Genomic DNA, 13,846 nt, shown 5'->3' with positions numbered 1-13,846 from the left:
GAAGCAAAACAGTAAACATGAATCAAACCATAAAATCGGCATTTAGAACAATTTGTAAGTAAGAAGGGAGAGGAGGGGGCTAGCAAAGGATCAAGATGGAGAGAGTAATAAGTGAAATGAGCAACAAAGGAGGGGGATCACAGTAGAGACGAGAAAAGATATAGATAAGGAGAGCAGAGAGGATAGAAGAGGGAGGGGATAGAGAGAAGGGGAAGGTATCAGGGAGGGGCATGAAGAAGAAGTTCTTTGAAAGAGGAGTAGGTGGTGGAGGAGAGGATAGAGAGGTAGGGAGTTCCAGTGTAAGGGGGCAAGAAGCTGAAAGGAGCGGAAACGAAAAGAGGCACATGGTGGTGGGAGAACAAAGTAAGAAGAGATCCGCAGAACGAAGCGAGCGAGAGGGGCTATAGAATGAGAGGAGAGAAGAGAGGTAAGAAGGAGCAAGGTTATGAAGAGATTTAAAGACAAGACAAAGGAAGTGAAATTTAAGCTGGGAGTGGAAAGGAAGTCAACCTAGTTTAGTTTTGTTTATTTATAAAGCGCGTCCGAACCCTCAGGTAGCTGGGCGCATAATCATGTGCACAGCAGAGTTACATATCGTTACACAAACACCTTAATACACCAGTCAGAGCATACATTAGTCCAGGCTTTGAGTAGTTACATACAAGAATAAAGTATACAGAGAACAGTGTACAAGATAGTTACAGTGGAGAGTGAGAACCGGGTTACAGGGTGGTCCTGAATCGGATAAAGCCAGGGTGAACATTACTACATGGTGGCGAACGGCAGCTGGCCGAACGGGTCATTGAGAGTTTGGATGTTTAGGCTAGTTAACATGATTTCACCATGGCTCTGAATGGCCAGAATGCGGCTTCCGATCTAATTGCAAGAGGGAGGGTATTCCAGCATTGTGCTGCGAGCACTGGGAAGCTTGAACCTCCTGCTGTTTTTAGGTTATAGTTGGGGATCTTTAGTTGGTGCAGGTAAGGGGTTCTGGTGGGTCTAGTGGAGCAATGTCTAGCCAATTTGTCTGAGAGGTAGCGAGGGGCGGTGCGTGACATGCACTTACGGGTGATGACCAGGGTTCTTAGCTTGATTCTGTCATGGATCGGGAGCCAGCGGACTTCTTTGCTGGCCGTGGATATGCGAGCCTTGCGCGGGAGGTTAAGGGCACATCTAAGTGCATTATTTTGCAGGATCTGGAGCCTGTTCAAGTATTTTGTGGTAGTGCCTAGGTAGAGTGTGTTGCAATAGTCTAATTTAGACAATATCAACGCTATTGATAAGGTGAGGCAACTAGAGGTGGAGAGAAAAGGCCTACAGGCATTGATCAATTTATTGGTGTAGGTGGTGGCTGAGATGGTGGAGTTGATTTGTTTTTTTTAGTGACAAGGTGGAGTCGAGGTACACACCTAGTGTTTTGACCTCTTTGGAGACTTTTATGATGTTGCCGTCAATGGTAAAGGATTGATACCTTTGGTCTAGTTTGTTGAGGCGAGCCTGGGAGCCTACGATGGGCAGTTCTGTCTTATCGTTGTTGAGGCAAAGTGTGTGTGGCCATCCAGGCTTGGATTTCTAAGTACATTTAATTAAGCTTTGCAGCATCCTCTTCATAGCTGCCAGTTCGAGTGATGAGGACCTGGGTGTCGTCTGCATACTTAGTGTAGCTGACACCCAGATCGTCAAGACGGTCAAAGAGGAGCTTTGTGAAGATATTGTAAAGTTTGGGGGAAATGCAGGAGCCTTGGGGCACTCCACATGTGATTGGGATAGGGTCCACAGCCGCGGTGGGGGCAAGGACCCTAGTCGACCTGTCAGACAAAAATGACTGGATCCACTTAGTGGCATTCTGAGAGAATGCAGCAGCCGAGGAGAGGTGTCGAGTGAGGGTCTGGTGGTCAACCAGATCGAAGGCAGCAGATAGATCCAACAAGAGCAAAATGGCCAGTTTGCCCTTATCTTTGGCATCATCCATTTGGATTTTTAGATCCAAGAGGGCAGTTTCAGTCCCGTGCCTTGGTCTAAAGCCGGATTGTCGCAGGCCTAGGAGGTTGTTGTCTTCCAAATAATGTTGTATTTGGAGGTAGGCTACCCTGTCTAAGATTTTGAGGAGAAATGGGACACTGGTGATGGGCCTGTAATTTGTGGGGACGTTGGGGTCTAGGTTGGGTTTTTTGAGCAGGGGTAGGACCCACGCTTCTTTAAGGTTATTGGGGACCACTGAGTTTTTGAAGGAAGCGTTGATCAAGGAGGTGATGAGAGGGGCTAACTCATTAGCCCCGTCTTTGATGACCGAGGCGAGACAAATGTCACCTTTGCAGTTGGATGGTTTGAGACTGGCGATTATCTGGATTACTTCCTCTTCTGTGACTGGTGAGAAGTGGAAGGAAGGGCAATTGGGGGTGGTGTGGTTTATTATGCTGATGGGATTCTGCTTGGAGGCAAGGTTGGCTTTTTTTGCTTCTATCTTAGTTATTAGGAGGGCAATTCTATTAGCGAGGGCCAGCTGGATATTATTGCACCAGGCCTGGTCTTTAATGCAGTCCTCTGGAGGCAGTGGTGATTCGAGTTCCCCTAGTATAGAGAATAGTTCTTTAGTGCCAGATTTGGCGTTTTATATTCTCATGTTATAGATCTCTTTTTTAGCATTCAAGATGGCGGATTTGTAGGTGGAGGCTGCGGAGGTGAACTTATCCTTAGTGGAAAGAGGAGGGGCTTTTCTCCAGCTAGTTTCTGCAGTTCTTTTGATATTGCGGAGAGCCTTTAATTCTGCTGAGAACCATTTGTTGGAGTGGGCAAGGGGTTTGGCTTTTCGTTGTTTAAGAGGAGCTATCTGGTTGAGAGCTAGTTCTAGGGTATTGTTGTATAGGTCTACAATGGCTGATGGGTTGTCATTTTGCGTAGGTAGATTAGTTTTACTGATGGGCACGAGAAGAGGTCTAAGGTTCTCTATAGTGATGTTGCGGTTATTTCTGGAGATTATTTGAGGTAACCTAGTGGGTAGTGTGGTAGATGGTATGGATCTGGGTAGAGAGAAGGTAATAAGGTGGTGGTCAGTCCAAGCACAAGGAGTGATGTCGGTCAGTGAGAGGTTGCAGTTGGCGTCTGCAAGCCAGTCCAAGGAGCTTCCTTTTGTATGTGTAGGTTTATTAATGTGTTGGGTGAGGCCTAGATGAGTAATGGTGTCATTAATGGAGGTGGCCTGATTGTCATTGGGGTCATTAAGTCCCAAGTTGAAGTCGCCCATAATGATGATTTGAGATTTAGGTTTCAGGTTGGTAGTGAGTAAGAGAGAGATATCTTCTTCAAAGGCGGAGGGGGGTCCTGGAGGTCTGTATATAATGTGGAGGAGGATAGTTTGGGTGTCAGATAATGGGAGTTTGACGGATAGGAGTTCGGCTGAAGGTAGGGTTGTGCTAGTTACTTCTCTGATGTTTAGGGTGGATTTCGCAATAATTGCTATTCCTCCTCCTATTCAATTTTTTCTGTCGGCTCAGATGATGGTGTAGTTATCCGGGGTGGCTAGAGCTATTGTGGGACCGGCTGCTAGGTGGAGCCATGTCTCCGTGATAGGCAATAGTGCGTTGGAAATGGAGTCATGGCAAGAAAGTACATATAGCAGAGTGATAAAGGGATTTGAGGGGGGCAAGATGGGAAGCTCTCCGGGGTGTTCGGTTTTGTGTAATGGCAAAGTTACTCACCAAAGTTACTACCTTACGCCTAGTCCATAGTCCCCTTTCGTCCATACTTGTGGGACATTCCATCCATCGGGACGGGACCAGAGCACTTTAAAGCATCAAAACATTTTTGGCCTCCTTTTATTTTTTACAAGGGGCCACCGCACATGACTGTAGCCCTGCCTTCCTGAGCATCGCCCTTCCGTCCTTTTCTATCGCCAGGTCAAGGACCATTTAGCAACAATAGAGGATACTTATTAGAGGGGACGGCGGGCGGGCGTATGGAGGAAAGGGGACTACGGACTAGGAATAAGGTAGTCACTACGGTGAGTAACTGTCGTACTCTAACACGTCGTCCCCTTTGCTCCACACTTGTGGGAGATTGCAAAGCACAGACCATAGGAAATACGGGTGATGGAAAATCCCTTATTGGAACAAATTCTTAAGAACGGCCTGGCCAAATTGGGCATCAACCCGGGAGCTCAAATCAAGACAATGTCTGCAAAAAGCCAATGGGGGAAGCCCATGTACCAGCGTTGCTTATGGACTCCCAAGGGACGTATTCTTGGAAAGCAACAGCAGCCGCTTTGCCACGGACCAGATGTGCATGAGTGCCCTTTGGGGCTGAAGGCCTTGAATTTTGAAGGCCTCGGAAATACATGAAGCTATCCAACGAGAGATGGACTCTTTCGAGGCTGGTTTCCCTTTTGGGTCACCAAAAGTCACAAAAAGATGTGGAGAACTTCTAAGTTTGCTTGTTCTGTCGAGGTAAAACGTCAGAGCATATCTGACGTCTAGAATGTGTAAAACCCCCCTCGGCATCGTTGGTGTAGAAGAGCTTGTCAAAATGGCCACTTTAGACCGCATGGGTTGAAATGCCATTTTGTCACTGCCTGAAGTGATCTGTGTCACAGGTTTTAGAAAGGCCATTGTAGGGATTTCAGGGGCTTTTCCATTGGTTTTAGCCCTTTGACAGGGAACCTCGACAGAGCCGGTACTAGCAGACCTGGACCACTTTTCAGCCCTTTTGGTTTCTGCAGAAGAATTAGCCCTCAGTCAGGAAAACACAGCAGGGCCGGTGCTTGAAGGCTTAGGGCCTTTGTCCCCCTTTTTTCCCCCTCACCAGGAACGATACAACCACAAGATTGTGTGGTAAAGCTTAGGGGCACGCCGGGTAGCCAGTGCTCCTAAATGGAGCTCCTCGACCCCTCTGGTCTTTGAAAGAGCTCCCGATTGGGGAGCCTCTGGGTTTTAACCAGTACTTTTAGTCACTTGACAGGAAACATCAAGACTAGGCCAGGTACGTTAAGTACGAGATTGAGAAATAAAGTGAATCGCCCCGGTTAAAGCAGCCCCAGAAATGTAGGGCTTAGTCTTAGCCCCCAGATGGGGAACCTCTGAGGAAAATCCAGTGTTTGTGGTCCCAATTGGTCTTCTGCGATTGTCTGCCATGCCTCCAGATGAGACGATATACGTCCTCCGACAGGAGTCTTGTGTGACCGAGATGACTTATTGGAGGCAGGACTACCTGTTGCCAAAGAGGAGGCTGATGACCAAGAGAAAAAGCAGCCACTTTGCATTTGCTGCTTGCGCAGATGTGCACCAGAGGAGCCTCCTGTCCGGCGTGCTGGACGCTCCTGGGACCCTCTAAAACCTGAGAAGGACCTTGTCTGGGTCCCTAACCTCTGAGTATAGGCCACTTTAGCTGGGGGTTTGGCAAGGACCGACAAAGATTTAGCCATTTGGTGCTTGCCTTTGTTTTATGGAGTTCCTCATTGGTGGAGGAGTGGAACAGCTCTTTACCTTCGAAGGGAAGATCAAATACTTTATCCCGAACCTCCTTCGAGAACTTTGTAGCATACAACCACGTTAGGCGGGATGCGTCTACTACAACCATAAGGCCCCGAGCACAAGTTTCTACATGATGGGCCGTGGCCTCCATCAGGTCCTGAGCCAGAACTCTGGCATCGGATAGGCCCTCTTTCAAATCTTCCAGCCTGTCCTGAGGGATACATTCCTGAAAATTCAGGAGCTCCTTCCAGAGTTTGAGATTTGCAGCTGAAAAGGATGACACGCAGGAGGGGGCTAGACTGGCAGCGGAAACAGCACGCCAATCCATTGGAGGGCAGAAAGGATTCCTACTGTCCACATTCTGTGGAAAATGCTACTCGCCCCCAAATATAGGCCCATCTGCACCAATCGGTGAGAATGTTGGTGTGAAAAAGCTCATCAAAATGGCCGATTCCACGTGGCTCGAACCGCCACTTTGTCACTGCCTGAGGTAAACTGCATCACAGGTATCACTGTTACCATTGTCACCACAGGGGTTTGAGGGATTTTTAAAAACAAATCTATTTTAGCCTTGCGACGGAACCTCGGCAGAGCTAGTACTGGCTGATCTAGAGCACTTTTGAGCTCCTTTGGCTTCTGCAGAAAAATTAGCCCTCTGTGACGGAACCTCGGCAGGGCCAGTGCTTGAAGACTTAGAGTCTTTGCCCCTTCAGCAGGATCATTACGACCACAGGACTGTCTGTGGGAAGACTTAGGGTCGGGTCACCTCCCCCCCCCCCCGAACCCCCAGTAGCCAGAACCCTCAAAGGCCCCTCGATCTTGCCGGTTTTAAATATAGCCCTTACTTACAGCTGGCAGGAGAGGTCTACTTCAACCATAAGGCCTTGAGCCGGAGTGTCCACATGATGTACCACGGCCTCCAGTAGATGCTGTTCCAGAACTCTGGCATCAGATAAACTGCCCTTCAAGTCTTTGAGCCCATCAGGAAGAACAGATTCCTGGAACTTGGCAAGCTCACTTCACAGCTTGACATTAGTAGCCGCCAGGATAAGCTTGGTATTAGCCCGACGCAATTGGAAAATACCTTTTTCCCCAATGGCATCAAGAAGCTTATCCTCCTTGGAAAGGATCTGAGATGCTGTAGTGGAGGATGTAGATGCCGGCTTTGACTGGAACATAGCTGCTTCCAGCTTCGTTGTTGAGTGGAGTGGACATGCAGACAAGGATAAGTCTTCAGGCGCGTGCAGCGAGTGTCAATTTTCTTGTTTAGGCGTTGCCTGGAATGAAGTTTTTCCCAGACCTTGTGGGCTCCGGCCAGGACATCCTTTTGAAGGAACAGGCCAGTGTCGACAAGAGTAAAGGCTCCAGAAAGCACCCCTTCTTGTGGAGCCGGGGGTTCAGATATTGGGATGTCTAGCAACACCATCATATCCACAACCCAGTCTTGAAAGGCTCTAATAGAGGAGGACGGGGCGTCGCTGTCCTGGTCGGCTTGATCCTCATCCAGTGAGGCGAGAGTAGAAACCTGATACACCGCGTGTGGCACCTCAGGCCCCAAGGGCAGGGTTGACTGTGCAACAGGAGTCTTTCCCACAGGAGAAAATGGAGGCAGAGGCGGCAGTGGAAGAGGAAGCCCCACGGGAAGTGGTGGAGGAGGTGGCCCTAGCGGGACCTGAAGAGGGCTTACCAGAGCAGGGGCCGGTTAAGGCGGCTTAGGATAAATATCCTTAAATAAATCCTTAAGTACCCTTACATAGGATCACAATGCATAAGCATCTGAAACTTGCCAAAAAACGCATCCTCAGAATGTCAAGGCACTGGAGTGGGTAGAGGCCGCTCGGAGAGGGCATACCCCCAGGATCGTAAAGAGGATGGTTGCCAGGATGGCCCTCCACCAACTGGAGCCACATAAAGAGGGAGCGAGACTGTGCGGCAGCGGAGTCCGAGCATGCCAATCCATTGGAGGGCAGAACAGGTTGACAAAACGTGGAAAAGGCTGCTCAGCCCCAAAGACAGGCCCCTCAGTGCCAGCCGTTGTCAAATTTGGTGTGAGAGGTAGACAAAATGGCCACCGTGTACCATGGGGGCTGGACCGCCATTTTGTTACCGCCTGAGGTGACGTGCGTCACAGGTGTAAGCGAGACTGGTCACCACAGGGGAATCCGGGGACTTTTGATACATTTTAGCATTGTGAGCCGGTGCTAGCAAGCGGACTTCGAGTGTTTCTGCGACCCCTTAGTGTCTGCTGTATTTAGCCCTCAGTGAGGGAACCTTGGCTGACCCGGTACTCCAAGACTTAAGGTTTAACCAACTTCTTTTCCCCCTCAGCAGAATCGGTTCGACCAGAGGCCCAAGTGTGGGAAGGTTTAGAGTCACACACTGAAGCCTGAGCCCTCAATGTGGGCCCCCCAATCTTGCTGGTCTTCGATATAGCAGCAAGATGAGGAACCTCTGAGATAACCCTGGTATGTTTCGTCACTTTAACAGGAAGCTCGAGCCGAGACTCTGTACACAGTTCCAGATGTGGAAACCTCAGGACCGACTTCCGTGACAACGGCCCCAGAAGTACTGGTTTTAACTTTAGCCCCCAAAAGGGGGACCTCGGAGGAAACGCCAGAGTGCCGCTAAGATCCCTTTTGGGACACCTTAGGGAGATCCCTGGTAACAGAGCCACTTGAGCCCCTCCTGTACACGAAGACCCCGGGAAGGAGTCCCCTGGCCAGGGTGCTCTAAAAAGGAACGAACTTACCGGTCGCATCCTTTTTTCTTCAATTAACTGCTGTAAATGTGGTGGAGGAATTCGATGGAATACCTCCTCCCACTTGACAAGCTGATGCTGGAGTGTCCGGGCGGAAAGGGAGTCGCAGTAGAAGAATGAGTCCCACCAGTGTTCCTGGCCTATGCACTCCAGCCAAAGAGTGGGAATCAGCCCTTGCGAAGCGACGTTTGCACGATGAACAGGACACAAATCCCAGATGCTCTGGCATAGATAAAAAGAAAGAGGACTGTCGAACCGGAGAAGAAAAATGAAGGACAAAGGAAGACAAATATTCCCCGAGAGGCAAGTGCATACGACCCCGACCGCGCGGTAAAAAGGGCTGAAAGGCGATGCGCGGGGCAGAGCTCAGGAAGGCAGGGCTAAAGTCACGTCCGGTGGCCCAGCATAAAAATAAAAGGGCAAAAAAGTTTATTTATTGATGCTTTAGAAAGAGCTCCGGGCCCGCCCCGATGGACGGAATGACCCACAAGTATGGAGGAAAGGGGACAGGACGTAGGAATATGCATATTACTAAATGAAGAATCAGTGGGAATGTATAGTGCCTTGTAACTGGCTGGTCTACGTAGGTTCCAGGATGCTACGGGATCAGGAAGTTTAATAACTATTTTGTAGTGAAACGATTGTGGGTAAGGAACCTAGTGTGTGGTTAGCTTCTACATCCACATCACATCTACCAGGTGCCTAAAGGTACGCATTAAAGTGGAGATATATTTACTTCTACTGTTTGCAGAGGCATACATGGTATTTTCCTAGAGGCGGTGACAGTGCAACGGTCAAACAAAACCAGTGGGCACAGGTTTACTTTCGAGCCATACAGGCATATTTAACACCCTGGAGACTGGTGCAAATGTTTGTAATGGTGAGGAAGACATTGTTAACTGAAGAAAGCATTAGGGATTACCTGGGGATCTGTAGGACCTTCAAAACTGACCTAACACAAAGGAGTTAAATGGGAAAACCGAGAGGCAGAATACAGTGCCCCAGTTGCCCAGGCTCAAACAGGCTTCATGCAGGCACATATGTGACGCACTCTTGGTGAGACACCCGCAGAAGACTGGGAAACGTGATTTCGGTTGAAAGGAACAAGTGGGATGAAACGTTCAACAGGCCCTGCCGGTCAAAAGTCCATTTTAGGTAGTGCCTAAAAGAGAACATTTACCCAAGATAAATAGTGCAGGAGAGCAGATTATATGGTCTCTATTTTAAAAGGCACATAGAACTGATGAAATTAAATTTGATAAGTAACTTCAATTCATTGCACAAGCATCCAGATTTTTAAAAGAAACCATCAATAAAGCATCCCAATATACTAAATCCTAAACTGATATTATCCTACTACCTCTTCTCAAAATTACATTGGCATTTTACATTCCTACATGTGGAAGAAAGCACCTTTTAATCCAAATCTTGGGCAGGCCAGAGTAACCTAATATACAGAGTCAAATAACTTTGATGGTAACCTTTAATTGCACGTATTAAGTAGGGCCCATTCCGAAATTTCTCCTTTGTGTAAGCACTCAGTGGACCTCTACCAGGGGATCCCACATCCGATTCTCATTTCAACATTTAATCTCTCCATTGACTTTGCCAATTTGGGTCTTCATGCCTCAAAACAAATGTGTCTGCCCTCTAGAGTCTAGATTAGCTACAGGAGCATTTACAGGATGCACCAGAGGGAAGTCTGGCTAGGATGCTTTGGCTACAGCAGCAGCTGCAGGATATCAAAATATCTTTCTGGGTCCCTGCTCACTGAATGCTGTGGATGCATGTAAAGAAATGTATTTAGAATAAATGAGGTATATGCCCTAGATTTTGTGCTTTGCAGTAAGAGTACCCAACCCTAATTGTCTTGCTGTGTGCTGCGTTTATATGCTAATAAACAGATATGGAGGCACAAATAAATAACATGCTGCCTTGCTCATCTTTATGGATGTTTGGACCACAATACTATCCCATTACCAAATATTTCAATGAAATTAGTGACCTTTGAAACCTGCCCCCAACTAGAACAAGGCCAATTTAAGATTTCAAAAATCGCTGCTCGCTTTTGTGGACTTTGTGAAAGTTATAACATGCCCTAAGAAGGTCAGATGGACATGGGCTTTTGCAGATTTGCAGGTCTAATTTTGAAGCTTAGGTCTTAAGAAAAGTTGCATTTGTTGCTTTAAGCTTAATTTCTTGCTTCAGTTGGTAAAATGTATAAATTCAAAAATCGGTCCTGAATTGGATAGTCTAGACAAGAATTCCTACCTCATCAGACTCCGAGAGAAACTCCTGCATGATGTCGCTCTCTCCGATCACCCGTATTGAACATGCTGAAAATAAACAAGAAATGCTTCATGTCAACAGTGTACCAAATATCATAAGGATAGCACTGCCAAACTAGCCTGCCCATTGCTTTAGCCAGCCTTAACCTCAAAGACCCACACTTGATCTGTATAAGCATGTTTGGAATGATGCAAAATAAAGCTGCCAATCTCAAACAGGATGGCAATCTAAACTAACTTAAGCAAATTGAGGCAGAGAAAACCCACAAAGCGGAAACACAATTTCCCTAAAAGAAATGTTTAAATCTGTTGGAGTTACCCAAAGTGAAAAATCTGCACAATTGAAGAGGACTACTTACACAGCCACTTGCCTCCATTTCTATAGTTTGCCCTGCCACATTCATGTACCCAAATCGATCTAACTACTGGGTATAACGCCTCAGTTAAAGTGAAACTTGACTCAAAACACATTGGAAGTAGGGTGAGGTTGACATTTAACAAGCAAGGACAGGAGTATGCTTTCCAGTGCAATATATGCTACCCAACCCTTCAATAGAACCATAACAAAACAAGGAGCACCATGACCAATCGGGTCATTAATCCAACCTGTGATCCATACCAGAATCCTCCGGTCATAATTCCCTTGAATAGACAAGCACTGAGAACAGGACCTTTGTACTACAAATCTGAAATGCTACCAATTGGTCAACCTAGGAAATCAATCTTCACCAATTTCCTGCAATAAAGCCCATCACACAGAAGAGAACCTGTTTGGTCCCACATCGCAAAGCCCACATCTCTACACAAATGATGCACTTAAGCTCCCCAGGTTTCAAACACAATAGCAATTCAGCCTCTGCAATTTCCACAAGTCCTCAGTAAAACCTGCACCTCAACCCAGGGCAATGAAGGTCACATAAGTTATCAAATGAGTGAGCTATGCAACCAAGGTTTTCACAGTGTAAACATCACACTTTGCACTTCAAGCAATCAAAGGCAAATTAATAGTTCCAGTGCCACCTTACAGCAAGTTCAAAGAAACATGGTAGAAGGTTGAAAGTAAACCACTAAACCCCATACTCTATGGCAAAAATTACTCATTAGGTGGCCATTCTCAGGTTTTGAACTTCAACATCTATGATCCCTAGCCACCATAGAACTTGAAGGGTCAGTTTTACTTCATAATATCTGGAGGAGGACCGCAATGAGTAACTGTGATGCTAGAAATGCATTGGAGGGACAGGGCCTCCGTATCCTTGTCCTTTACTGCTTTTTATCGTGTGTTCTGCCATGTTTTCCGTGCAGGAGTTCATGTGGGACTCCTGGTGGTGCAGCTCTCTTTCTTTTGGTTTGGTGAACGGACCCGTGGGATACCCTTATGGCAATCATGGGTGGGTGTACAACCCTGTGCACCTAGTGTATGTTTTAGGGCACCTGTGGGTGGCCCGCAGAGCAGGGTATGGGCTGGCGGCAGCTCCATGCTGAATTCGACAGGTGTGCGGAGTATCCTCCATTTTGGGATACCCCGGCCCTGCCATTGGGATCAGTTGATTCCTGATGGAAAACAAGATGGCCCCTGTGGCCTCTTGCTTTCTATTACCCATTATCCCGTTTTCCCAAAGTCCTGGGAAGCCCTGACTCCGTCCCTTCCCCCTGACTGGCTGTTGAGTGGAAATGCCATATATGGTGGTGTTGTGAAGGCCCGGCCAGACTAGCTGGAGCCTTCCCGGTGATGTATGTTGTGGGTACCTCCTGTGGGTGGGACCTGGGTGAATAGAGTGTGCGACGAATATGCATTCTGTGTTGTGGGTGTCTAGTATCTGGTGGTTGACACAATGACTGAGACAACCCTGCCCGAAACCGGTATGACTGCAGCTTGGAGTGTTGAATGGCTTGGTATTTGTGCAATACACAACTTGTTGCGAGTGTCTGGAGAGAAGTGAATGGCCTGAATACCTCGTGTGCCCGATTGGCTGCCTGCCTGCATGAATGCCCCTAGTCGTGATTGGATGCTCGAGTGTGACCCAGCGGAATGAATGGGAGATCAACAGTATATCTGGGGACCGCTCACTGCTAGGAATCGTGTTCAGAAGCTGAAGTCCACTACGACGAGTAACTGGAGTAACTGACGCTTGACCTTGAAACCCCGCTGGACGAGAAGGAGTGCTGTTGCTCTCCCTCGCAATCTGAAGGCTGCCGTGTTTCCAAGGACTGACCCAGAGAGGACCTGGTAAGGCGCCCTCTTCCCGAGCTACGAGGGACCATTGTGCACAGCTGGTCTTTGCCAAAGCTCCCTGGTAGACAGACCTTCGACAGGCTGCCGACCCGATACAGGGACTGCTGCGGAACTCCAAGGAGAAGCACTCGGACTGTTGTCCACCACTGTCGACGACCGCCGTCGCCTAACGGAGCCGCCGTGCTCCCATTTGCCTAAGAACTTCCAACTTCCATTGATCGGACGCTCTCGCCTGCATCGTCATCCACTTGTCTCCCGCTGGAGAAGGCCCGCCACCTAAAGACCACAGAGACGCCGACGACTCGACGCCCTTGCTGGGCCACAGTTTTTCATCATCTCTTTGCGGTCCAGAACTATCGTCACCGAGGTGCCCCGCACGCCTCTTCCTTGCAGGACGCCAACGCTCTGTCGTCGACGAGCACCGCTAGGAACAAAGCTGCCACTTCCCTGCCGTAGTTCACCCTGTTCACCGTCGGACATTCAACGACCCGTGACTCCTGCCTTAAAGGGAGGGCACTCAAGAAGGGCCGTCGATTCCCCGACACCGAACGCCAAGTTCCGACACCTCTCGACGATCCGTGGCTCCCGCCTGAAAGGGAGGCACTCAAGAAGGATTGGTCGACGCATCGTCGGAGAACTCTACTCCACCAGGTACATTGTGGAGGAGGGTGTGGGGGAAACCTTAATAGGAAGAAGTGAGACTATCGAACATATGGACTGGGCTTGTGCGATATATCTTTATTTTACAGGTTGCCCAGGTGGGGGGGGGGGTCTCCACACAGAACTGTGTCTAGGGTACGGGCCAGTATTCTGCCTACTGTTTCAACCATCTTGCGTTCCTTCCTATCTCTATTGCTGGTGTCCTTGTTATTAATCTGTGTGACATTTTAAGCCTACAGTTGATGCACTTTAATGAGATTTGATAACATTGGTGGTACCACTTTAGAATTGTATATATTTATCATTATTGACTTCCGAGTACAAAGTGCGTTATTGTGATCCTGTACATACCTTTGAATATTAATTATATAAAGACTGTTTTCAGTAATACAGTGTGTGGACATTCCTTTGTGGGAGTTCGGGGACTACACTGTACTTA

At 48.1% G+C, this 13,846-nt stretch overlaps 1 protein-coding gene across 3 annotated transcripts in view; it reads right to left on the bottom strand.

The window, feature by feature from the left end:
* SNX27 (sorting nexin 27) overlaps positions 1-13,846 on the bottom strand; it is a 990,538-nt gene that overhangs the window by 776,041 nt on the left and 200,651 nt on the right. For all 3 annotated transcript variants that reach the window (XM_069650534.1, XM_069650552.1, XM_069650543.1), the window contains exon 4: positions 10,495-10,559. In XM_069650534.1, coding sequence (XP_069506635.1) covers positions 10,495-10,559 — 65 coding nt within the window. The remainder of the gene's footprint in view (positions 1-10,494; positions 10,560-13,846) is intronic.

Source organism: Ambystoma mexicanum, chromosome 1p (assembly GCF_040938575.1).
Source record: "Ambystoma mexicanum isolate Mex_15411 chromosome 1p, UKY_AmexF1_1, whole genome shotgun sequence".
Lineage (NCBI taxonomy): Eukaryota > Metazoa > Chordata > Amphibia > Caudata > Ambystomatidae > Ambystoma > Ambystoma mexicanum.
The sequence above is the reverse complement of the archived record's forward strand: the minus strand, read 5'-3'. Positions and strand labels throughout refer to the sequence as shown.